This window comes from Cervus canadensis, chromosome 24, assembly GCF_019320065.1.
Source record: "Cervus canadensis isolate Bull #8, Minnesota chromosome 24, ASM1932006v1, whole genome shotgun sequence".
Lineage (NCBI taxonomy): Eukaryota > Metazoa > Chordata > Mammalia > Artiodactyla > Cervidae > Cervus > Cervus canadensis.
The window spans coordinates 17,812,522-17,838,741 of NC_057409.1; the positions used below are offsets into that span (position 1 = coordinate 17,812,522).

At 43.4% G+C, this 26,220-nt stretch overlaps 1 protein-coding gene across 1 annotated transcript in view; it reads left to right on the forward strand.

The window, feature by feature from the left end:
- The window catches only part of DNER (delta/notch like EGF repeat containing), a 377,854-nt gene that overhangs the window by 276,515 nt on the left and 75,119 nt on the right, over positions 1 to 26,220 (forward strand). The window contains exon 8 of the mRNA XM_043445991.1: positions 12,206 to 12,430. Coding sequence (XP_043301926.1) covers positions 12,206 to 12,430 — 225 coding nt within the window. The remainder of the gene's footprint in view (positions 1 to 12,205; positions 12,431 to 26,220) is intronic.

The window sequence follows — 26,220 nt, forward strand, 5'->3', positions numbered from 1 at the left end:
GAGTGGGTAGCCTATCACTCCTGCAGCAGCTGTTCCAGACCCAGGAATCAAACTGGGGTTTCCTGCATTGCAGGCGGATTCTTTACCAACTGAGCTATCAGGGAAGCCCTTAAAATGCACCAATTACTTGAGAATTGTCCTCCGGGGGCACCATTCACCTCTGGACACAATGATCTTTGGACATTTGCATCTGCGGGAACCCTTTCTCCTGGCTTGAAGAATGCTCATGCCCCCTGATCATTTAGGTCTCACTGACCACACTATTTAAGACACCCTCCCTCCTCCCCCCATTATTCTCTGCCCTTTACCTGCTTCCGTAGTATGTATCAGATGTCTATTTGCTTGTCTTTCTACTTGTTTTCCTCACCAGAATATAAGATCTTGAACAGTGCCTGGCACATGATTGATCTCAATTAGTACAGGTTCGATAAATGAATGCCCAAAGGAAATCATAGAGCATTCTGACTAAACCTCTAAATTTCCTTTGTTAATGGCCAATTATTTTTGCTCATATAATTCATCTACTTTAAATAAGTTTCATCTCTTCTGCCGTCTCTTTTTTAGGCTAAACTGGTGAAAAGTTGATTTAAGATGCCTCTGACTATTTCCTAATTATTTTTCATTTTCCTGTCTTAGATCTAAATTTGTCTTTCTGTTCTCCTATAGAGAAAGTCCTTAAGGTGGTTTTTACTCTCTCAAATGGATTTTCTTAAAAATGAAAAGTCACATTTTATATGTAATCGCTGTGGGCCTTTTACGTCTGATGGCTTTGTAATTGCTTTTCCTAGATATTCCTCCCTCTTCCTCTTTATCTTACATAACTGTCTGCTTTCTGAGAACCAGAACAAATGTGGTCTCAATTAAGTTTTCCACAAACATCAGCCAAAACCTCTTCTCTGGTTCTAATATCATTCCTTGTCCTCCTCCGCCCAGCCAAGACTTGGGCTTTTCTTTGAAGCCCAGCACAAAACCCAACTCTCCCAGGAGGTTTTCCTGGCCTGCCGCACCCTTGTAATAATCCTTTCTTTGGAATCTCTGCCATTCTAGAGCCTGGGCTACACACACTGACCCCATGTTGACAGCCTGGGCCAGTCCCTCCAACCCCTCGATACACTGGAATTGTTCAGTAAAATGTTTGCAGAAAGAAAAAAAAAGACCTCAAGTTGTTCCTGCAGCATCCCAGGTATGCCCTCCTGGTCGCTTCAATTAAAGGATACATTTTTGAGAGTCCAAGTGCATCTTTGTCCTTGCTTCCCTTTGCTGCTCATCAAGGCATTTAGATGAACTACCCGTCTCCCTTCAGCTTGATTCAGCGATAATTCACTTATACCCCTATCATTAAAAAGGGAATAACCAATCATCTTTTTCATGTTTCCTTACCATAACTCCCCAAACTTAAAACACTGTTATCAATCCTGTTTTGCTAACTACCCTAATGTATAATGTCTGTTAGAATATGTCCTCTGTCATTCATCCATTCATTCGTCTGCCCGTTTATGGCACAGATATTCACACAGTGGCCACCATGCTGGGTGCCGGGGCTCGAGGGTGAGTGGAATCAGCACGACTCAACGTCCAGAAAGTCCATGGGAGACAGATCATAGTCTGGGAATACACAGATTCAAGGAGGTCCTATGAAGGTGGTGAGCAGGCCACAGTGATACAGAATAAGAAAGGGATATCTAGACTAGGATGATCAGAGAAGACCCGTCTGTCTCACTTTGAAGCTGAGAACCCAAACCTCAGAAGGAACCAACTGTGAGGCAGATGGGAGACCAGCAATGTCCAGGCCCCAGAGATGGCATGTTGCAAGGCTGTACGTGGTCTTTTTGGGAACCGAAGGAGGCCAGTGTGCTGGCTTCTAGAGAGAGGGGCCAGAGTGGTCAGCTGAGTCCTACCTTGCAGGACTTGATGCTTATGGAGGTGAGGTCCAATTGTATTCTAACAGTAATTGGAAGCCATGATAATATGTACATTCTGAGTAAATAATGCTCATTGCTCTTTGGAGAATTGGTGATGGGGAGAGATGAACAGGGAATCTCATCAAAGGGAACTGTTGTAACAGATGAGGAGAGAAATAATTGTAACTTTGGCTAGGATGGTAGAAGCGCAGATGAAACAAAATGTTCAGGTTCCTAACGTATTTGAGAGCTAAAATTAATAACCACTGATTGATTCAATATGGGGATTAATATAGAAAAAGCATCAGGTGTGATTCCCAGGTTTCTGACGTGAACCATCTGCCCAGACAGTGAAATCATGAGTTAAGTTTTAAATGCCTATGCACAGCATTTCTTATATGTAAATTATCTTTACACTGTCAGTGAAAATGCCAGTATTGCTGTATCCATATTCTTCTTATTAATATTGCAGAAACTTCTGACATCTTGATAGCTTTCTAGATTAGAGTGACTTTATTGTTTTGTAGTTTAAAATCTTCCAGAAATGTTTTCTTTTGGTGTTAAATATCTGATTTCTATAACGTGTATATCTCAAGGATGTTGATTTTTTATTTATATAGTAAATGTTGAGCGGGCATATGCATATAAATATTGCCTCAAATACAAAATTTGAAGCAACAGTCCATTATCTAAATCATAGTTGTTGTTGTTGTTTTTGTATTAGCCCCTCATTTGTTAGATTTCTTTGGCAGTTCCGTTTTATTTTCTGTCTTTCTCCTTAAATCTTCCATCCTTTTCTGAACTTTCTTCTTGCTGCAATGGGCTGTTTTAAATCTCTTGGCTGCTAATGTTGCTTCCATGTTTTGAAATAGAGGTTTTTCTCTGGAGCTATTGCATTTTCCTTCCAACATTTCCTGATGTCCGTCACTGGAGGTTCATATGGCTTGAAATAAACTATTCCAAATAAGAAATATCACCATCTTTGTCATTCTCTCTGCACCTTTTGGTTCACATTATCAAATAACCTTTCATTTTCTACTCTTCAAGTAGGATTGAAAATCCAGATGTACTAGTTTGTTAGCATCCAGTTAGGACTTACATATTATCCCTCTGTTATAGTAACTTACTGACCTTTTAGTGGCTTCAGAGACATTACTATTATTATTTTTTATTACTTATGTTGCAATATTTCACCAAGCTGTATTTCACTTGTTCCATAAAGAGTTCTTCACATTTTGGAGTTTGAATGTGTCCAGGAAGGTAGTTGAACCCAAGAATGTTAAATTTTGTTTTCCAACATTCTTGCCTTTGCCACCATAACTGATCTGGTTTGCATATTCTGCAAGAGGAATTTTCAGAATCATTTACCTTAAGAGATGATTGATAGGCTGACCAAAGTTCTTCAAGGGTTATACTGATAAAAAGAGAAGCTTTCCCAAAAGCTCTCTGAAGTAATTACTTTTAGAACTGGTAACAGTACTCAGGGACAGGAAAATGCAGAAAAGCTCCTACTATTGGAGATAGAGTTTAAAGCTCTTTCTGTGTCTGTGTGTATGTGTAAAGAGAAAGAGGATGGAGGGAGAGGCAGAGGAGAAAATAGAGTGAATGAGAATTTTGGTCCATTTTTAGAATTGTTCTTGGAAAGATTAAATATATCCTGGCTGAGTTTCAGCTTCAGATGATCCAAGGCCATTTCTACCATGTGGTGTAAAGCATCTTTCTACCAGCACTCTCAGAACTGCCCTGCGTTCTGGAAATTCAGTGAAGAGCTTCATTTTACACCTGTATGCTGTAGCTTTTGGTCACTGACTTCCATATTTTTATACAGAGAAATCAGTTCATATTCTGCCATATCTGAGTTTGAGACCACTTCCAAAGGTACTTATATTTTTATATGTAGATATTGAATGCACAGTGCTTCTTATCTGGGGTGCAGCTTAAATTTTGATGCATTATTCAGGCTTTCTCTGATCAGCATCATGTTTCCAAGCCAGTTTTGATTCAAAATTTTAAAAAGTTATACATTAATGCCCCTGTAAGATGCAGTGTGGCAAGAACCATAAACTAGCTAACATCTGGCTTTGATCAACACATTGGAAGGTCAGGCTTGCGTTGGTTGGCATCATGGCTCTAAATTTGATATTTGGATGATTTTTTAAATATTTGGATGAATATAAAGATGACTTCTAATTTTATAAGGAATTGGTAGGTAAGGTGGTATGCAATAAGTTTACTCCTGAGGATTCAAGTTTTATTTTTATATTTTAAAAAACATCTTGCATGTGATATTGGAAATACTGAGAACTAGTCAGGCTTGGGACATTTCGAATGCCCTGAGTTCAAAAGTTCAAAATTCATCATTGCCAAGTAATTTCTGTTTTCTAAAGCTGTTTTAAATTTAAGACTTCAGGACACTGACGGGTCTAATATGACTCTTAATTCTATATGCTAGCATAGCACCTTCAACTTTTCAAGTGCTTTCTTGCAAACCCTTATGTTAGGAAGCCTAACATGGGGCTTAAGAGCACAGATGTGGTTACAGGTAGACCTTAGTCTGAACCTTGCTTTTCCTACTTACTGAGTGTCCCTGGGGGACTAGTTTCCTAATATCAAGTCTCTAGGCCTTTTTCTATAAAAGTGGATAATCAGTTCAGTTCAGTTGCTCAGTTGTGCCTGACTTTTTGCAACCCCATAATGGCGTGCTGTGATTCATGGGGTCGCAGAGTCGGACACGACTGAGCAACTGAACTGAACTGAACTGAATGGTAGACCCTAATTGAGTTAGTGGTTGTGATAAATAAAAGATAGATACCAATTGCTTAGCACAGTGTCTGATATATAATAAGAACTCAGGAAAAAAAAAAGAACTCGGTATTTGCTATTACTGTTAACACCAGAATTTGTCTCTTTCTCTCTGCTAGCACAACTATAACTACTTGATATATACAGCTGTAATCTCTTCTATAATCTCCATTATTAACAAATTAAGATACTAAGACATGCAAGAACTAGTTATTTGATTGTACTGATATGGTTTATCAACCAGAATTTGATTTATTGAATTGCAAATAGTAGACACCCAATAATCACGATTTAATTAATGTAGCTTTAAACTAAGTTTTGAAGTAGGCTAGTGTAAATCCTCCAAATTTGTCCTTTTTTTCAATATTTTTTGGGTATTAAGTCCCTCATTTGTTGATATAAATTATAGAGTCACCTTGTTAATTTGTTCAAAAAAAGCCATCTGAGATTTTGATTGGTAATTGCAGTGAATCAATTTGCATATTAATAATATCAAGCCTTCCAATTCATGACCATGATCACACACAAGTAAGATTCAAGCTTTGGCTTCTCAGCTCTGAATTCTTTGTGTTATGAAAAAGTCTGAGATGAGGATGCCAGCAGGGTCAGGTTCTAGTGAGGGCTCTCTTCCTCATTTGCAGATTGCTGCCTCTTTGCTACATCCTCACATGACAGAAAAAACTCTGGTGTGTCTTTCTCTTCTTCTTGTTCAGTCAGTCAGTCATGTCTGACTCTTTGCGACCCCATGGACTGCAGCACGCCAGGCTTCCCTGGCCGTCACCAACTCCCAGAGCTTACTCAAACTCACGTCCATTGAGTTGGTGATGCCATCCAACCATCTCATCCTTGTCATCCCCTTCTCCTCCCACCTTCAATCTTACCCAGCATCAGGGTCTTTTCCAATGAGTCAGTTCTTTGCATTAGATGGCCAAAGTATGGGAGTTTCAGCTTCAGCATCCATCCTTCCAATGAATATTCAGGACTTATCTCCTTTAGGATTGACTGGTTGGCTCTCCTTGCAGTCCAAGGGACTCTTAAGAGTCTTCTCCAACACCACAGTTCAAAAGCATCAATTCTTCGGCCCTCAGCTTTCTTTATAGTCCAACTCTCACATCCATACATAACTGCTGGAGAAACCATAGCTTTGACTAGATGGATGTTTGTTGACAAAGTAATGTCTCTGCTTTTTAATATGCTGTCTAGGTTGGTCATAGCTTTCCTTCCAAGGAGCAAGCATCTTTTAATTTCATGGCAGCAGTCACCATCTGCAGTGATTTTGGAGCCCAAGAAAATAAAGTCTCTCACTGTTTCCATTGTTTCCCCATCTATTTGCTGTGAAGTGATGGAACTGGATCCCATGATGTCAGTTTTCTGAATGTTGAGTTTTAAGCCAGCCTTTTCACTTTCATCAAGAGGCTCTTTAGTTCTTCTCTGCTTTCTGCCATAAGGGTGATTACACCTTCCTCTTGTTACAGGGCCCCTAATCCCATTATGGGGGCTCCACCCTTATCTAATCCTAATGATTTTCCAAGGCCCCACCTCCTAATGTCATCACATTGTGGGGATAAGGCTTCAGTATATTAATTTTGAGGGGACATAAACATTTGGCCCATAACAAATAGCATTTTGAAAACTGGCTCAGCACATAATCTGTGAATCATTTCCTTTTCCAATGTTCATTGGATTTCCCAGGTGGCACTAATGGTAAATAACTCGCCTGCCAATATAGGAGACATAAGAGAGGATCCTGGGTTGGGAAGATTGCCTGGAGGAGGAAATGGCAACCCACTCCAGTATTCTTGCCTGGACAATCCCATGGTAAGGGGAGCCTGGTGGGCCACAGCCCATGAGGTCGCAAAGAGTCAGGCACGACTGAAGCGACTTAGCATATAGTATTCACTAATGATCTTGCAAGGATCCAATCCCATCACTTCATGGCAAATAGATGGGGAAACAGTGGAAATAGTGGCTCACTTTATTTTTCTGGGCTCCAAAATCACTGCAGATGGTGACTACAGCCATGAAATTAAAAGACGCTTACTCCTTGGAAGGAAAGTTATGACCAACCTAGACAGCATATTAAAAAGCAGAGACATTACTTTGCCAACAAAGGTCCATCTAGTCAAGGCTATGGTTTTTCCAGTAGTCATGTATGGATGTGAGAGTTGGACTATAAAGAAAGCTGAGGGCTGAAGAATTGATGCTTTTGAACTGTGGTGTTGGAGAAGACTCTTGAGAGTCCCTTGGACTGCAAGAATATCCAACCAGTCCATCCTAAAGGAGATCAGTCCTGGGCGTTCATTGGAAGGACTGATGTTGAAGCTGAAACTCAAATACTTCGGCCGCCTGATAAGGAGAGCTGACTCATTTGAAAAGACCCTGATGCTGGGAAAGATTGAGGGCAGGAGGAGAAGGGGACGACAGAGGATGAGATGGTTGGATGGCATCACCGACACAATGGACATGGGTTTGTGTGGACTACGGGAGTTGGTGATGGACAGGGAGGCCTGGCGTGCTGCGGTTCATGGGGTTGCAAAGAGTCAGACACGACTGAGTGACTGAACTGAACTGAAGCCAGGAAAATTATCCCATAATTGCTCTAAATCACATGCATTTCCATAAAGTGTACTGAGATACAGCTTGAATTCATTTTTGCTTTGTCATCATCCTTTATAACAGAATGACATTTTAGATTACGTTATCTTTTTTCAGACTAGGATAATATGTTAAGGGGGTCTTCTGTCTTCAATATTCCCTGAGGTATATTAAGATTCTCTGAAAGTATAAAACATTATGTGTTCTCATCTTGTTTTTATATTTTCTTGAATTGGTAAGAAAAAGGAAAAAAATTATTATTTATTAATAATAATAAAATGCAGGATTCCTGATTCAAAAGCAGTGAGTCTTTTAGATATTCAATTCAACAAACATTTATTGATCCTCTCTTTAGTTAAATTTTTTTCTAGTACATAATCAATTCCTCTTTTTTAAAAAAAGATTTTTTTCAATGTGGACTATTTTAAAGTCTTTACTGAATTTTTTACACTATTGTTTCTGTTTTATGTTTTGGTTTTCTGGCCAAGAGGCACATGGGATCATATCTCCCTGACTAGGGATCAAACTGGCACTCCCTGCATTGGAAGGCAAAGTCTCAACCACTGGACCACCAGGGAAGTCCCTCAATCATCTTTTAAGTCTTTTTACATAAAGCAAACAAAACAAAGGCCTCCCTCGGGCCTACATTCCTATTTAGATCCTATTTAGATACAGTGCTGGGTCTCCAGTTCCTTTGTGTCAATCAGCTTTTGTGGCATAACAAACCACCTCAAAACCTAATGGTTAAGACAATAGCTATTGATTTAGCTCATGATGACTGTGGGGTTGGCAGTTTGGGCTGGATTTCAGAGGGCCACAGGCTGGCTAACTGGTGCTTCACTGGGCTGGATGCTTTGCTCCATGGGGTCTCCTGTCCTCTAGTGGGCTAGTCTGGGCCAGCCCACCTGGCTTCTAGACAGGGTTCAGTGACATTTCAGGCAACTCTCCTTTTGATGTTCACTTTTCTGATGTTTTCTCATAGCTCAGTTGGTGAAGAATCCACCTACAATGCAGGAGACCCTGTTTCCATTCCTGGGTCAGGAAGATCCCTGGAGAAGGGATAGGCTACCAACTCCAGTATTCTTGGGCTTTCCTTGTGGCTCAACTGGTAAAGAATCCATCTGCAGGACGGGATTTGATCTGGGTTTGATCCCTGAGTCGGGAAGATCCCTGGAGTAGGGAAAGGCTACCCACTCCAGTATTCTGGCCTGGAGAATTGCATGAACTATACAGTACATGAGGTCGCAAAGAGTTGGACATGACTGAGCGACTTTCACTTTCTTTTCTTAAAATTTATCCATTCCTTTGTCTATCCATCCATCTGTCCATCTGTCTGTCTTTTCTTCCTCTGGGAATCATAAGCCTCCCCTGGTAGTCTCTGTCTGTATTTCCCATTCCAGTTGGTAACAATATCATCCACATTGTTCTCCAGTCTGGAAAACCTGGGAATCACATGATTTTGTGGATTTTGTCATCACCTGACACATCCACAACTGAGCATCGATTCCACTCTAGCCCAGCCACTTCATTCTTTCTGGAGCTGTTAGTGATTGTCCTCCACTCTTCCAGTAGCATATTGGACACCTTCTGACCTGGGGGGGGGCAGGGGCTCATCTTCCAGTGTCATATCTTTTTGCCTGTTCATGGGGTTCTCGTGACAAGAATACTGGATAGGTTTGTCATTACTTCCTCCATTGGACCATGTTTTGTCAGAATTCTTCACTATAACCTGTACATCTTGGGTGGCCCTGCACCGCACGACTCATGGCTTCGTTGCATTACGCAAGCCGCTTTGCCACGACGAGGTTATGATCCATGAAGGGGATTATAATTTTAGCTGCTTCTTATTGAACACTACTTATCAGTCACCATACCAAATGTTTGTGTAGGTTTTTGCATTTAAGCTTCATAAAAACCATATGCTATAGGCATTGCTGTCTCCATTCCATGAAACAGATGAGGGTGATTAAGTCCTTGCCCACCGTCCCACAGTTTAGTGGGCAGAGATGGTTTTTGAATCCAATTTCTTTTGACTCCAAAGCCTGTGCTTAACATTTTGTCAGATTGAGAAACCAGATATACAGGGCCCAGAGAAATGACTTATCAACATTGTAAAATAGTAAGGGTTCACACAAGAATCTGGATTTCAAATATTCCTTGAAAATTCAGAAAGTATGGTAAATGGTCTAACATTCCAGTGGCAGCAGTTGGCTTCAGGGGGATCGTGGCCACCCCGTTTGGAAGGCCAGGCCTTCTGTAGTTAGCCACTGTCCCTGCCATTCCCCACTGCTTTATAACTGGCCCACTTCCTTCATCAACATGGTCTGGTGGGCTCCTGCTGGCATTTGGATTTTTGACTGTTGTTGCATTGTGTCCTTAGGCCCTGCTCACTCTTCAGTTCTTCCACCATCAACTGGTCTCTGACTTGACAGAGTTATGTTATTGTAAAATCTTTGTCTAGTCTGTCTCACTAGCTCAAGTCCTGTAGACTTCACATTTCTGGGTCACCATTTTCTCCTTTTTAAAATAGGGCTATTAATCGTTCTTGCATCATGCAATTACCCCAGGGTTAATAGTGTGAATTAATGCATGTGAAGGCTTAGAAGTGTCTGGTACATCTCAGCCACTAGTAGATGTCAGTTGTGACTGTTATTATTACCATTTTTTATTCATTCATTCAGCATTGGACTGGAAACTGTTCTAGAAATTTTGATATCATTTTAGAACCCACAACAACTTGATGAAGAAAATAATTTCAGCCTTGTTTTTGGGGTGAGGTAGAAAATGAGAGAGGTCAGGACTGCCTTTGTTGTTCAGTTTTCCATATGATGCGTATTTAAGTATATTCTTTTTGTTCAGAGTAAAATGGAATGTATCTCATGAAGAATGGAGTTACATTCCACCCTTGGCTTCAGAGGGGCTCTTTGGAGAATTCAAGTGTTATCGGTACCAATTGTTTGGTACATTTTTAGTATGATATTTAAAATTTAAAAGCTACAGGGAAGTTTATAAAATGTTGAATAGCACTGGAAGGTTTTTGAATTTTCTATTTCTGTACAGAAAAATTTCAAGTTGATACTGCCAATTTATGAGTGATGGTTTAAAGTGTGGAAACTAATTTTGTTTGGTTTATATATACACTGTGTCCTTAACAACAAAGATTGCCAATATTGCTGAGCATTCTGTATGAAGATGGTTAATATAAATTGAAATCTAGATAAGAAAAGTGAAATAGAATATTGAAATAAAAACTGCATATGAGTAAAGTTATTTAAATTTGTTTCTAAAACTGAATAGTCTTCACTTTATTTCCAAACGGCTTTTAAAATATTAGAAGAATAGGTTTTACTCAACTATTGTTAAAGACCTACTTGGACACACAGACCTACAGATTCACATATACATGTCTGTATAATTAAAAAATGTTTTTAATTGAAGTAGAGTTGATTTACAATGTTGTGTTAATTTCTGGTGTATAGCAAAGTGATTTAGTTGTATATTTTCAGATTCTATTGTTGTTCATTACAAGACATTTAATATGTTCCCTGTGCTATATAGTAGAAGGATATGTAATTTTTTAAATTGAGAAATACTGAAACACACAAAATAAAAATCATCTGCACAAGAAATACATTTAAAATGAAAAAAAGTTAAAGCTTAATTGAGGTACAATTTACGTGTCATAAATTTCATTCATTTTAAGAGTACAATTCAGTGCTTTTTAGTAAATATAGAGTTGTGCAGCCATCACCAAAACTTGCAGTTCAATATTAGAACATTTACATCAACCTCAATAGACTCCCTCATGCCCGTCTTCTGTCACCCCTCTTCCCGCCCCAGCCCCAGGCAACTACTCATCTACTTTATATAGAGATCTATTTTACCTGTAGATTTATTTTTTCTGGACATTCCTTATAAATGAGATTATACAACATATGGTCTTTTGTATTTAGCTTCTTTCACTTAGCATATGTCCTTTAGGTTCATCCACGTTGGCACAGGGCTTCCCAGGTGGCGCAGGGATAGAGAATCTGCCTGTCAATGCAGGAGATGCAGGTTCGATCCCTGGATCGGGAAGATCCTCTGGAGAAGGAAACGGCAACCCCCTCCAGAATTCTTGCCTAGGAAATCCCATGGTCAGAGGAGCCTGGTGGGCTACAGTCCGTGGGGTCGCAGAGTCCAACAGGACTTAGCCACTAAACAACAATGATGTTGGCACACCCGTCAGAAAACTTATTTCCTCTTTGTTGCATAATAGTGTTCCATTGTGTGGATACACCCAGTTTGTTTTTCCATTGCAATGCCCAACTTGTTAAAAATTACATATTTAAGAAACTACTAACAGTGGGTGATTCTAGAGAAAGGAGTGAGGAACAAAGGAATAAAGGTGGGAGAATGATATTTTTCACATTTCCTGTTTTATATGGATTTAAGGTTTTATATTCAGGCTTATTCTTCATTTATTAAAGTAAGGAATATCTTCCTCCAGCAATGTGCATTAAATAAGAAATGAAATCTGATCCCAATCCCTGCTTCCTGAAAGCAATCACCATTAATTTATTTTTGTCATGTTTCTACTTTGTATATACATAGATAGACATATCGGGTTGGCCAAAAAGTTCGTTCGGGCTCCCCATACGGTGTTTGCCCATTGAGTGAACTCTTCAGCCAACCCAATATATCTATCTCCCTGTGTCTCCGTACACCTAAGCAATCATACATTTTATATTTCCACCAAAATGGAAGTACCTTGGTTACCAAAGCGAAGGAAACCCGCCTGGTTGGGCTGTGCGGTATTCCTCAATTGACAAGGAAGCAGAGTTCCGAATAGCAGCCCGAGTTTCTCGGTGATTAAGCGGAATGTGATGACTCTTTTCACCCCTCCGCCATTCTGTATCTTTCCGCAGGCTACCTGGGCTCCACCTGCGAGGAGAAGGTGGACCCGTGCGCCTCGGCGCCCTGCCAGAACAACGGGACCTGCTACGCCGATGGGCTGCACTTCGGCTGCAGCTGCAGCGCGGGCTTCACGGGCCCGGCATGCGGGCAGCTCGTGGACTTCTGTGCGCTCAGCCCCTGCGCCCACGGCACGTGCCGCAGCGTGGGCACCAGCTACAAGTGCCTCTGTGACCCAGGTGGGTACCGTGGCCCGGCTGGGAAGCCCTCTCCTTCCGTTCCCCAATCTCAAAGCCTTGTAACTTTTCTTTCGCATCTGAGCACAGGTCAGCCCACTGCAGGGGTTTGCTTGTCCATCCAAGTGGACCCCACATGTGTGTATGTGTGTGTGTGTGTGTGTGTTCAGTCACTTCAGTTGTGTCCAACTCTTTGCAACCATATGGACTGTAGCCCACCAGGCTCCTCTGTCCATGGGATTCTCCAGGCAAGAATACTGGAATGGGTTGCCCTGACCTCTTCCAAGGGATCTCCCCAACCCAGGGATCCAACCCTCATCTTTTAAGCCCCCTGCATTGGCAGGCAGGTTCTTTACCACTATGCCACCTGAGAAGTATAACACCCTTTCTTTTTAGACTTCCCTTAGGCAGGCTTTGAAAAATACCCTTTCCTCTTTTCATGAGCATTCCACAGTCATTACAGAAAAAGAAGAAAGTAAAGTCAGCAAAATGAAGAAAATGAAAACCAGGCTTAATCTTTTTGTTGTTGTTTAGCCCCCAAGTCATGTCCGACTTTTTTTGAGACCCCATGGACTGTTAATAGCTTAATTATTTTGGACAATTGACTATAGGTCACTTCAGAGCCTTCCCTGCATTACATATCTTTTATTACTGGGTTCTGAGGTTAATGGAATGTTTTTCATTTTCATGTGCACACAAAGCAGAATGCAGTCCATTCAGCATTTTATCATCATTTAAAATTCTTACTTGGGGCACAGTTCGTGTTAGAGGACTTTTCTGGCTTCCTGTGTAAATGTTCACAAGTTCCATCGTTTATTTTCCGGATGTCTTCTGCATTTGTATCACTGATTGTTGATTGTGAAAGCTTTGAGACTGAGAAGTCAGGGTAGTTTCTAGTTACAGTTTGCGTCTGCGCAGCCTCCTGAAAAGAACGCACACCGGCAGCTCTGTCTTTCCTCTGATTTATATTCTCCCCACGTCTGCATCCTTGCACGAGCTGGCTCTTCAGAATGTTTCCCAGCGCAGTGATCCCCGCCCCACTTCTCTGGCCCATGTACATGGCTGACCAGTCCCCTGGTTGGCTCCACTCCTGGTCCTGCTGCGCAGTGCCCTCCGCCTGGAGTGCCTGCTCCCCTGTCACCCCATCTCGTCTGCAAGCTTCCCCTTCTGAGGTTGAATCAGCTTTCCGTCCTCTGAGTTCCCACAATCACCCACAGTATCCCTTTCTTGGTATTTGAAGCTCTACATTAATTATCCTTGTATGTTTTTATTAACATATATATGTGGAATCTATATCACGCTTCCCTGGTGGGTAAAGAATCTGCTTGCAATGCAGGAGACACAGGATATGTGGGTTTGATTCCTGGTTCAGGAAGATCCCCTGGAGTAGGAAATGACAACCCTCTCCAGTATTCTTGCCTGGATAATTCCATGGACAGAGAAGCCTACAGTCCATGGGGTTGCTAAAGAGTCGGACACAACTGAGTGACTAAGTAGGCAGGCAGGCATATGTAGAATCTTGAAAAATGGTAGAAATGAACCTATTTCCAGGGCAGGAATAGAGACTCAGATGTAGAGAATGAACATGTGGACACAGCAGGAAGACAGAGGAGTGGGAAGAATTGAGAGCTTAGGATTGATATATACACTTGTTTAGTTGTTAAGTTGAGTCTGACTCTTTGCGACCCCTTGGCTGTAGCCCACCAGACTTCTCTGTCCATGGGATTTCCTAGGCAAGAATACTGGGGTGGGTTGCTGTTTCCTTCTCCAGGGGATCTTCCTGACCCTGGGATCGAACCCGCTTGTGTCTCCTGCATTGGCAGACTGGTTGCTTACCACTGATCCACCATGGAAGTCCCATATACACACTACTATGTGTAAAATAGCTAGCTAGCGGGAATCTGCCGTGTAGCACAGAGGGCTCTGTTTGGTGTTCTGTGATGACCTAGAGGCGTGGGATAGGGGAAGGGAGGTCCAAGAGGGAGGAGATATATACTTACTTGTAGCTGATTCTCTTCACTGTACAGCAGAAACTAACACATTTTAAAGCAATTATACTCCAGTAAAGAAGACAAAAACCAAACCAAAACAAACAAAAATTATCCTTGAATGTGTTTTTCTCCCCCCTTGGGGAAGGGAGTAGAATGAAGTGTATTTTATTAGTGTCTTTTGTCTAACAATAAGGTACGGTTTAGTGAGCTTAGTCTTGCTCGGCCCTGAGCTGGGTGCTTTACATCTCTGGCCCTTTGATGTGCCCTCCCTGCCGGATGGATGTGGTGGAAGTACGTTTTCACCAAGGTGTGAAATGCCTTATTCCTGATTCAGTCATGTGTCGGTGGCCATTCACCCCCTCAGAGGCTGAGTCCAGGTTCCAGCCCAGGTGCCCCAGTTACCCTGTCTTATGCCTGGGCTGGAAGTTTTCAGGGGGCACAGCTCCTACTCATCCATCACCCAAGGACTGAGTGGGAAATACAATTGAGCCTTTGAAAGGTATTGAAAAGCCTCTTTCATGTAGACTTCTACTTCTCTGGTTTTCTAAACAGTCATGGGATTGATGTTTTGCCAAGGGCCCCGATCCTCTAAAATGTAGAGGGAATGGACGTGGTTAGTCTGCCTGGTAACTGCCTGAGTAGGATTTTCCAGACAAACAGAAGAGAGAGAAGGAGAGACAGAAAAAGAAACCATTGCTCGATTTTAAGGAGCTGACTCATGCAGTTGTGAGGACTGGCAGGTTCAAAATGTGGTATAAGCTGGCAGGCTATCAACTTAGGCAGGATTTCTATGTTACAGTTTTGAACTCAAATTCCCCCTGCCTCAGCAAACCTCAGTCTTTGCTCCTAAGACCTTCAACTGATTGGATGAAGCCCCCCCCCTCCGCCCCCGCCCCCACTTACTGGGAGGGTAATGATTTACTCAAAGCCTACTGTTGTAAATACTCATTTTATCTAAAAAATACCTTCACAAGAACATCTAGCCTAATGTCTGACCAGACATTTGGGTCCTGTGGCTTAGCTGATCTGACACATGAAATGAACTGTTCCAATAACATTTTTGGGTTTTTCCTAAACCTCGTGGGCTACCCCGGTCATGCAGTGGTTAAGGCATCCACCTGCAATGCGGGAGATCCAGGTTTGATCCTTGGGTTGAGATGATAGGAAATGGCAACCCATTCCAGTGTTCTTGCGTCAGAAATCCCACGGACAGAGGCGCCTGGCAGGCTACAGTCCATGGGGTTGCAAAGAGTCAGACACCACTTGATGACTGAACAACAAAGCAACATGAGCGTCGTGGTGAAGGAGTTTCTGTAGTCTACACATCACAGGGGGATGCTTCTCTGCGAGTATACCTGTCCTCCCCATCAGAGCCGTGTGGAGATGGGAGCTGCTTCCCCTTGGGGGCCAGTGTTCTGTGTGCCTGGCAGGCACGTGTTGTGGTACCTCCAAGGTGAAGGAAGAGGTGTGCGGCCCCATGCCCTTATCTGTTTGGAACATGGGGCCCCGGGACTGCTGGGTGTTTGCAGATGAAACAAGCTGCCCCTGTGCTGGGGGAACTATCCTTCTCATGTCACGACTCAGGAGCCCACTGCTCCCAGTTCCCTGGATGTCATGACACATGGGGTAGTGATAATTCCCCGGGCCAGGATCCAGAGCAGAACCTCAGAGCATCCTCCGCACGGGTCTCCTGAGAGTCCCTGTTTCCTCCGTGAGCTCCACGGAGAAGATCCCATGTCACAGGACCAGAAGGCAGTTTTGTTTCTCCTCCCGGTCTCCTCTGACTTCTGTTCTCAAACATACTCACCTTGCCCTCGTATTTAGTTGGTGTATTTTGAAAACTTGAAGTGGGGATGTAGTTATGTAGAAGTACCTGCTGTTTTTTAGTAATATCTGTCAATGTGTGTGTCGAGGCTTGTGTGCTAAAGTCATGTCAAACTCTTTGTGACCCCATGGACTGTAGTCTGCCAGGCTCCTCTGCCCATGGGTTTTCTCAGGCAAGAATATTGGAGTGGGTTGCCATTTCCTACTCCAGGGGATCTTCCCAACCTAGGGATTGAACACGAGTCTCCTGTGTCTCCTACATTGGCAGGCGCATTCTCTCCACTGCATCAGCTGGGAAGCCCTGTGCAGGGGCTTGAAAGTGAAAAGTGAAAGCGAAGTTGCTCAGTCATGTCCCACTCTTTGGGACCCTATGGACTGTAGCCCACCAGGCTCCTCCATCCACGGAATTTTCCAGGCAACAGTACTGGAGTAGGTTGCCATTCCCTTCTCCAGGGGATCTTCCTGGCCCAGGGGTTGAACCCGGGTCTCCTGCGTTGCAGCCAGATGCTTTACCATCTGAGCCACCAGGGAAGCCCCTGGTGGGAGGCTTACGTGATCCTAAGTAGAAAATATGCTTCCTGGTGTCTCTCTGTCCACACAGGGAGGAGTAGCTGGGGGTGGGAGAAAGGACTCATGAGACCCCCCACTTGTTGACTATCCCTGTAGGACTTTACAGGCCATTTCGGGGCCTTGGTGTCCATTTTCACACATAATGTATTAGATGCTCATCAGTTCAGCTGCAGTTGCAGCTGCACATCCTCAGACTGGATCTGGGACAAGTTGCTGATCTCACCCTTCTAGCTTTTACTCTTTTTTTTTTTGGTGGTTGTTGTTATTTACTTATTTATTTGGCTGCTTCAAGTCTTAGTTGCAGGATCTTTGATCTTCAGTGCAGCATGCAGGATCTTTAGTTGCAGCATGTGAACTCTTAGTTGCAGTATGTGGGATCTAGTTCCCAGGGATTGAGCCCGCGCCCCCTGTGTTATCGAAAGAGTGAGGGGTCCGGCTGCTTGCTGCTCAAAAGTCAATAAGCAGGCCAGGTTGGTGGGAAGGAAATTTGGCTTTATTTCAAATGTCGGCAATTGGTGGGGGAGTGGGTGGCGGACGTCTGTCCAAAGGTCGACCCCCCACCACTGGCAGCCAGGGGGATAAGATCTTTTATAGACAAAGTGGGGGAATACCACATGCAGAAACAACAGCCAGCTCTGACAGTCATCTTTGGACTGGTAATCAGTGGTCTGACCAGTGTCATCTTGATTGTCTTAGGTGCGGTTAATCTTCAGTTCCAGGGTCCGTTTGTTACCATTTCTTTAAGGCTAATTCTCTGAATTGTGGCAGCTCATGTTCTGTAATTAAATTCTCCACCTAGGGTTTCAGTATCTTTAAGACAGCTCACAAGATATGGCTGAGAATATTATCTGCATCCCTTGAGAAAGCACTTAAGAGCCTTGACTATGCTTAATGACTACATTATTATTATTTAGTCTCCTTTGACTGTTTTCCTTTTCTTCCCCATTTCTCACTTCTCTGATTAAACTTTTTCTTTGACTAAAATTTCCCACAGACAAAAGGCAGGCAGAGGATACTGAGGGGGGTGGGGTGGGGCAAGGACCTGCTCTGTATCACCTGCGCTGGGAGCGCAGAGTCTTAGCCCCTGGACCACCAGGGAAGTTCCTGTATTAGACAGAAGGAACTTTGTTCCATGTCCTTCCATTGACTGTGATCTTCTGTTGTGTGTAAGGTTGTTAGATGAGAGGCACAGAGCATGTTTCCAGGCAAGAGCAGTAAGAGCTATGCAGTTGCTTTCTATCCATGGAGATTCCAGCACTTTTCCTCAAGTCAAAAGGGTGAAGTGTCTACTGTGAAGTTCCTCCTTTCTCACCTGCTGTTCTCTGCCCAGCCTTCATTCATGTCCACTTGGAGCTTTTCACTTGATAAGGTCAATGCCTGGCCTCTAAGGAGCCTTGAAAAGCCTGAAGAAACAAGTGTCCTGTTTCTGGATGCCTGCACTCATTAGGCAGTCCTCCAGGATAGAGCCTTGGAGTTCAGTCAACGCTCTCATCAGACTGAGGAGATGAAATTGCTTTTAGAGGGGTTGCTTCCTCAGATCATTAGGTGACATTGTGTGAAGTAAAAAAAGGCATCTTAACATCTGGCAAGAATTTACATTTTAAGAGGTGAAAATGACAATTCTCTGAATGCTAAATTTCTAGTCTTAATCTTTTGGAGCATGTAATTGCTTCACCAATAGTTTGCATAATAGAAGAATCTCATGAGAGTAGGTGAAATTGGGTGTCTAGCTGAAGAGCGGCAAGGCTGATCCTCTTTGTAGAGAGCACGCAGACCCCGTTTCATAAAATGGAAGCAGATTGAAATCGTGTCAGGTTGATAATTAGCTCCCATCTGACAAAATGCCATTTGGATATGACTGCAAATCAGATTTGCCAGGTGCTTTATTTTCAGACCTCATTTTTAGCTTATCAGGCTAGGGAGCTCTGATGGGATTTTAGTATTAAATAATAAAATGTCAGCAGTGAGCAATCATGGAAAAGTTATCTTTCAGGGACAGTGTTAAGTGATAGGCCACGTGTACTCTAAGAAAATTACAAATTGAAATCTCCCAAGGATGGAGAAAGAGCGTGGAGTCTAACGGACATCCATGGTGGGGAGCAGGGCCACCATGCCTGGAGTTGCCAGGGACCTGCCATAACCCTTACAAGTGGCAGGTGATATCTAGTGTGATCTCTAAGCAGTGGTGAGGTCTGGAGATGCCATTTGGATGGTGACCAGTGTGGGAAGGAATCCTTGCTAAGAGGGAAGGTGCTTTGCCTGAGTTCACTGGTCTTGGCCCCTGCCTGATACACTTGAGTTGTTACTCCAACCTTGTTTTTTTTTTTTGGAGTATTATTGCTTTATAATGTTGTGTTAGTTTCTGCTTTCCAGTGTAGTGAATCAGCTATATGTATACATATATCCCCTCCCTCTGGAGCCTCCCTCCTTGTGTTCCCATCCTATCCATCTAGGTCATCACCAAGCTGAGCTCCCTGTGTTATATAGCAGCTTCCCACTAGCTCTCTGTTTTACACATAGTAGTGTAAATGTGTCAACATGCGTGCTGTGTGTATGCTAAGTCACTTCAGTTGTGTCCGACTCTGTGCTTATCCTATGGACTGTAGCCTGCCAGGCTCCTCTGTCTATGGGATACTCTAGGCAATAATACTGGAGTGGGTTGCCATGCCCTCTTCCAGGGGATCTTCCCGATCCAGGGATGGAACCTGTATCTTCTGTGACTCCTGCGTTGCAGGCAGATTTTTTACTGCTGAGCAGCCAGAGAAGCCCCATGTATGCTGCTCTCTCACTTTCTTGAACTGAATGAACACTGCCATTACAGAGGGTGCCTTAAGTTACTATTTAAGAAATTTATATTATAAGGCATTGGAGGATTTCTGTGTGTGTGCATGTGTGCTGAGTCGTTTCAGTTGTGTCCAACTCTTTCCTACCCTATGGACTATAGCCCGCCAGGCCCCTCTGTCCATGGGATTCTCCAGGCAAGAATGCTGGAGTGGGTTGGGGGATCTTCCTGACCTGGAGATCAAACCTGCTTCTCTTACATCTTGCTCATTGGCAGGCAGGTTCTTTACCATTAGTCCCACCTGGGAAGCCTGAGGATTTCTACATGGAAATAGAAATAACAGGGTTTTTTTTTTTTTTTTTCCATGAATAACCTCAGTTCAGTTCAGTTCAGTTCAGTCACTCAGTTGTGTCCAACTCTTTGTGACTCCATGGACTGCAGCAATGCCAGGCTTCCCTGCCTGTCACCAGCTCCCAGAGCCTACCCAAACTCATGTCCACTTGAGTCGGTGATGCCATCCAACCATCTCATCCTCTGTTGGCCCCTTCTTCTCTCAGCTTCAATCTTTCTAGCATCAGGGTCTTTTCCAGTGAGTCAGTTCTTCACATCAGGTGGCCAAAGTATTGGAGCTTCAGCTTCAGCATCAGTCCTTCCAATGAATATTCAGGACTGATTTCCTTTAGGATTGACTGGTTTGATCTCTTTGCAGTCCAAGGGATGGAAAAGGAAATGGCAACCCACTCCAGTGTTCTTGCCTGGAGAATCCCAGGGATGGGGGAGCCTGGTAGGCTGCCGTCTATGGGGTCGCACAGAGTTGGCCACGACTGAAGTGACTTAGCAGCAGCAGCAGTCCAAGGGAACTCTCAGGAGTCTTCTCCAACACCACAGTTCAAAAGCATCAGTGTTTCGGCGCTCAGGTTTCTTTATGGTCCAACTGTCACTTCCATACATGACTACTGGAAAAACCATAGCTTTGACTAGACGGACTTTTTGTCTGCAGACTAATGTCTCTGCTTTTTAATATGCTGTCTAGGTTGGTCATAGATTTTTTTCCAAAGAGCAAGAGTCTTTTAATTTCATGACTGCAGTCACCATCTGCAGTGATTTTGGAGCCTAAGGAAATAGTCTGTCACTGTTTCCATTGTTTCCCCATCTATTTGCCATGAAGTGATGGGACTGGATGCCATGATCTTAGTTTTTGAATGTTGAATTTTAAGCCAGCTTTTTCACTTCCTCTTTCACCTTCATCAAGAGGCTCTTCAGTTCCTCTTCACTTTCTGCCATAAGGGTGGTGTCATCTGCATATCTGAGGTTATCGATATTTCTCTTGGCAATCTTGATTCCAGCTTGTGCTTCACCCAGTCTGGCATTTTGCATGATGTACTCTGCATAGAAGTTAAATAAGCAGGGTGACAGTATGCAGCCTTGAGGTACTCCTTTCCCAATTTGGAACCAGTCCATTGTTCCATATCCGTTTCTAACTGCTGCTTCTTCACTTGCATACAGATTTCTCAGGAGCCTGGTAAGGTTGTCTGGTATTCCCATTTGTTGAAGAATTTTCCACAGTTTGTTGTGATCCACACAGGCAAAGGCTTTGGCATAGTCAATAAAGCAGAAGTAGATGTTTTTCTGGAACTCTCTTGCTTTTTCTGTGATCCAACAAATGTTTGCAATTTGGCCTCTGGTTCCTCTGCCTTTTCTAAATCCAGCTTGAATATCTGGAAGTTCTTGGTTTATGTACTGTTAAAGCCTTGCTTGGAGAATTTTGAGCATTACTTTGCTGGTGTGTGAGATGAATGCAATTGTGCGGTAGTTTGAGCATTCTTTGGCATTGCCTTTCTTTGGGATTGGAATGAAAACTGATCTTTTCCAGCCCTGTGGCCACTGCTGAGTTTTCCAAATTTGCTGGCATATTGAGTGCAGCACTTTCACAGCATCATCTTTTAGGAATAATCTCAGATGCTCATTAATTGTCACAGGCTTGATTTGGAAAGAGTTGCTGGTCATGTATCTGCTGATTCTTCTGTCATAGGGTTGGCCACTCAGACTGTCTAGACCATAAAAGAAAGGATGTTCAGACTTTTTCCAAATGAACTTTTGTTTGTTTGCGCTGGTCTTAGTTGTTACACCTGGGCTTTCTCTAGTTGCAGTGAGTGGGGACTACTTTTTGTTGTGGTGCACGGACTTCCCTTGTTGCAGAGCACAGGCTCTAGGCACATGAGCTTCAGTAGTTGCAGTATGCAGGTTTAGTTGCTCTGTGGCATGTGGAATCTTCCCAGGCCAGGGATTGAACCCTTGTTGCCGGCATTGGCAGGCTAATTCTCATCCACTGTACAATCAGGGAAGTCCCCCAAATGAAATCGTTTTAAAGTAAGTTGTAAGAATTTCAGATACTTTTTTTTTCTATTTTTCTCATACGCCTAACATTGAGCTGCAATTCTGGTCTGGATGGGCCTGAAGGACACAATTGGCATCACTTTGTTCTATTAAACTCTGATTTGGCAGTATCAGCACTCTGATAGTGTCTGCTGGAAACAGAATCTAAGATAAGACTTAATGGTCAGGACTTTAATAGCCATAAAGGAAAATGTACACATACAATGATATGAACACATTTAGCTTGATAATGAATGGCCAATTGCATTAAGATTATTGGATATGTACAGTGCACAACTTTCATCTTTTATTAACCAGAAAACCTTATCAGACTGACTAGGATGAAGACATTTCTTGGGTTTAACATGCTGTAGGAGGGGCCTGGTTTGGATATCACGTTATTCTTGAGAGTTGTTGCTTTTACAGAATATGTTGTCCTTTTCCCCGCATCCTAACCCTGTTATCAGACCCTCCCTCTGTTATATTGTGAAATAAGATAACTGTTCTCACCATTGGGCTCCCGGGTAGGATCTTGTCTACCTAACTGCAGCTTGTCTTGTTTTCTTAATCTGTCCTCTACCTCAGAAAATGTCTCAGTCTCTACATTGATGTCATGATAACACTAAGAATTGAGAAAGGAGCAGCGCCTGACATCTGGAAACTTGCTGGACACTTACAAGCAGGTCTTGGAGTTGTTAGGAGCTGGCGTGGTGCTCACAGCCGGGCTGTGGTGTCTCCTGTTGAACATAAGGACATAAATACCCAGAACACAGTCCTTAGATGTGATCACTCGTTATTGTTGTGTAGTCGCCAAGTCATGTCTGACTTAAAATGAGACAAACAAGACCATTTCATAACTTTGTCTAAGTACAGAGAAAAACAAGGTCAGGATACAACCCACAAAATATGAAACATCCCCTTTTTATTGCAGATAAAATGAGGGCCAGCTGCTTCTTCACGAGCTATGACTTTAGCCTTGCTTGCATCTGCTCCCACCCATAGACAAGATTTATTGACATAATCATAGAATTGCTCCTGTTTTCCAACAGCATGCAGAGTGAATCCTATAATAAGCCTCATCTAACACCCTCTGGTAGCTCAGCTGGTAAAGAATCCACCTGCAATGCAGGAGACCCTGGTTCGATTCCTGGATCAGGAAGATCTCCTGGAGAAGTAATAGGCTACCCACTCCAGTATTCATGGGCTTTTCCTAGTGGTTCAGATGGCAAAGAATCCACCTGTAATGCAGGAGACCTGGGTTCGATCTCTGGGTGGGGAAGATCTCCTGGATGAAGGCATGGCAACCCACTTCAGTATCCTTGCCTGGAGAATCCCCATGGACAGAGGAGCCTGGTGGATCCATGGGGTCCCAAAGAGTCGGACACGACTGAGTGACCAACACAGCACAGCACCCTCTGACTGAGACACCCCAAGATTTCCCACTGTGTGCATGCTCCCTCACTGTGAGGAGTAAGAAACCCAACTGTCTCAATTATAATCTTGTCCCCGGTGGCCTTTGGTGTGACAGCATTGGCGGGACTTAACTGATTAAGCTTCTCAAAATACTGAGGGTTCCAGTGGATTGAATTTTCATATTAGTGATAGTTCAATCAGAATTTCCAGTGAATTGGACATTGAAGTATTGTTTGGGTGAGGAAGATGGGGAACATCTCTATGGAACAAAAGATGGGGTGGAGCAGGAGAAGTTCAGAGAACAGGAGATCCAGTTGGCTATGGGATAAGATCCTTTGGATGCAGCGATGGGCAATAAGTAAGGCTGGAAATGATGATTGGGCCAGATTGGGGAGATCTAGGTGCTGAGGAGTTTGGAAAAGGAAGACTTGGAAGCACTTTGTGTTAGCTGCATATGTGAACTGATCTTTGTTTTACCAAGATGATTGTGGTAGAGTTAGGGGGTGACTAGAAAGACTGTGTGGCTTTCATAAAGATTATTCTGATGGAGTTAGATATTATAGTAAAGAAAAGATAATGAGGTGAGGAGACCAGTCAGAAGGCTCAGGTGAGTGGAAGTGAGGTCTTGCTTGTACGGAGGTGAGAATGGAAGGACGACCTGAAATCTGTTTGAGGAGTGGAGTCATCCAAGTTTGGTTGTCAGCTGAATGCTGGGTACAGAGGTGAGCGTGGAGTCAAAGGCGTCCCTGAGGCTGTGACTTGAGAAACTCAGAGAAACAGGGAATGTGCAGAAGCCTTTTTGCAATGACAGGCCAACCAAGCGGATGTGCCAGTAAAGAGTTGTTCCTTGAGGCTGGGACTGGTCTTTAGGCTGCTACCAGAGAGATGAGGAGGGAGTTCCTGATGTGTGGGTGCTGGAGAAAGTCAGGGAACTATCAAGATTGATGGGGCGAGAGTGAAAACAGAAAGGGGAAGGACTGGTGAGAGCATTAGGGGGTTCTTGCACTGAGGTGAGAGCTAGAGGCAGCAGCAGAAGAGGTTGGAAGAGGTGGTGTGAGGCGGCAGGGTCCTTTGGAAAGGGCAGAGCCCTGGAAGTTCATGAGAGGGGAGGATGATGGAGGGAAGTCTGTCCAGTGGGTGAGGAGCTGGGTTAGATTTGCCAAGATGGCCAGACGGGCCCTGTCCTAATGGTGTTCACAGTTACCACCACGGCCATTCTTCATCTCCATTTCGTTTTGATTCTAATTTGGGGGCGTGTTCAGGGAGACTTTGTGACATTTGCCTTCTTTAGATGAATGACCTGAGGGATTAATACGAGCGCAGGAAGGACAGTGTTAATGAATGAAGGGCACTTGCTGGTGCTGCAAAAAGAATTTTGATGAGATTCTTGACATTAAAAATCTTTCCCCAATCTATTTAACTTCGCTTTAAATGGCTAATCCATATGTATGAAAGTGTTAATGAACTGGCCTTTAATTAGGAGGGATTTCTGCTCCCACAACTCCCCTTCAAGTTCAGGTCGTTCAGAATTTTTTCCTGGCTGAACTATTGGGTGAGATTTACCTTCTGGTGGTAGGAGTTAGCATAGTCTGCGAGGCCAGCAGAAAGCATTTTACATCTTCTTACCTGGAATGAAAGTCAGAAATGGCAGCTGATAACAGCTGCGTCACGAACCAGTGCATTTCTGAGAATGGTTTTATTTGAAGAACTGCCAGCACATAATTTCAGGAAATTCTCTTCAAGTTCGTGGCCATGGAGGTCAGATGGGGACTCATTTTAAGCTATTTTGTAACTGAGCCATTGACTCTTGCTTTGCGATTGGAAGTTGTTATGATCCATTATCGCTAATGTTTTGTCGGCTTGCTGAGAATGTCTGGGAATCTGGAATTTAGAATTGACATTTGGCGTGCCTCACCTCTCTTACCAGGTGTGATGGAAAGGACTCTGGGCTTAGAATTGAGTAGAACAGAATTTCAGTTCCAGCTTTATCACTGAACAGCTGTACCATTGGCCTGTTAGTCTTCCTTCTCTCTTCTTTAAAATGGGGTTAAACAGAAAGGAGCTCCAGTGAGATAATGCAGATGATGGAGCAAGTAGTGCCAGTGTTGGATATTCTGTGTCCTGGGGAAGACGACTGAGGAAAGTGTTCAATCTATGCCCTGCTTCTTTTCCTAGGAGGTTCAAGGTTGGAATCAGACTAGTTGTTGTTGAGTCGCTCAGTTGTGTCCGACTCTTTGTGATCCCATGGACTGCAGCACGCCAGACTTCCCTGTCTTTCACTATTTCCCAGAGCTTACTCAAACTTATGTCCATTGAGTCGGTGATGTCATCCAACCATCTCATCCTCTGTTGCCCCCTTCTCCTGCCTTCAATCTTTCCCAGCATCAGGGTCTTTTCCAGTGAGTCGGCTCTTTGTATCAGGTGGCCAAAGGATTGGAGCTTCAGCTTCAACACCAGTCCTAGCAATGAATATTCAGGGTTGATTTCCTTCAGGACTGACTGGTTTGATCTCCTTGCAGCCCAAGAGACTCTCAAGAGTCTTCTCCAACACCACAGTTCAAAAGCATCAATTCTTCAGCGCTCAGCTTTCTTTATAGTCCAGCTCTCACATCCATACATGACTACTGGAAAAACCGTAGCTTTCACTAAATAGACCTTTGTCTGCAAAGTAATGTCTCTGCTTTTTAATATGCTGTCTAGGTTTTTCATAGTTTTTCTCCCAAGGAGTCAGCCTAGAGATGGGATCAATTTTTGTGGCCTTGGTGGGCATCTGTGAATGACGGGTTAGCTCCAGCTTTGTGTGGAATTAAGGGATTGCTTGCTGCTTTGGCTCTTGG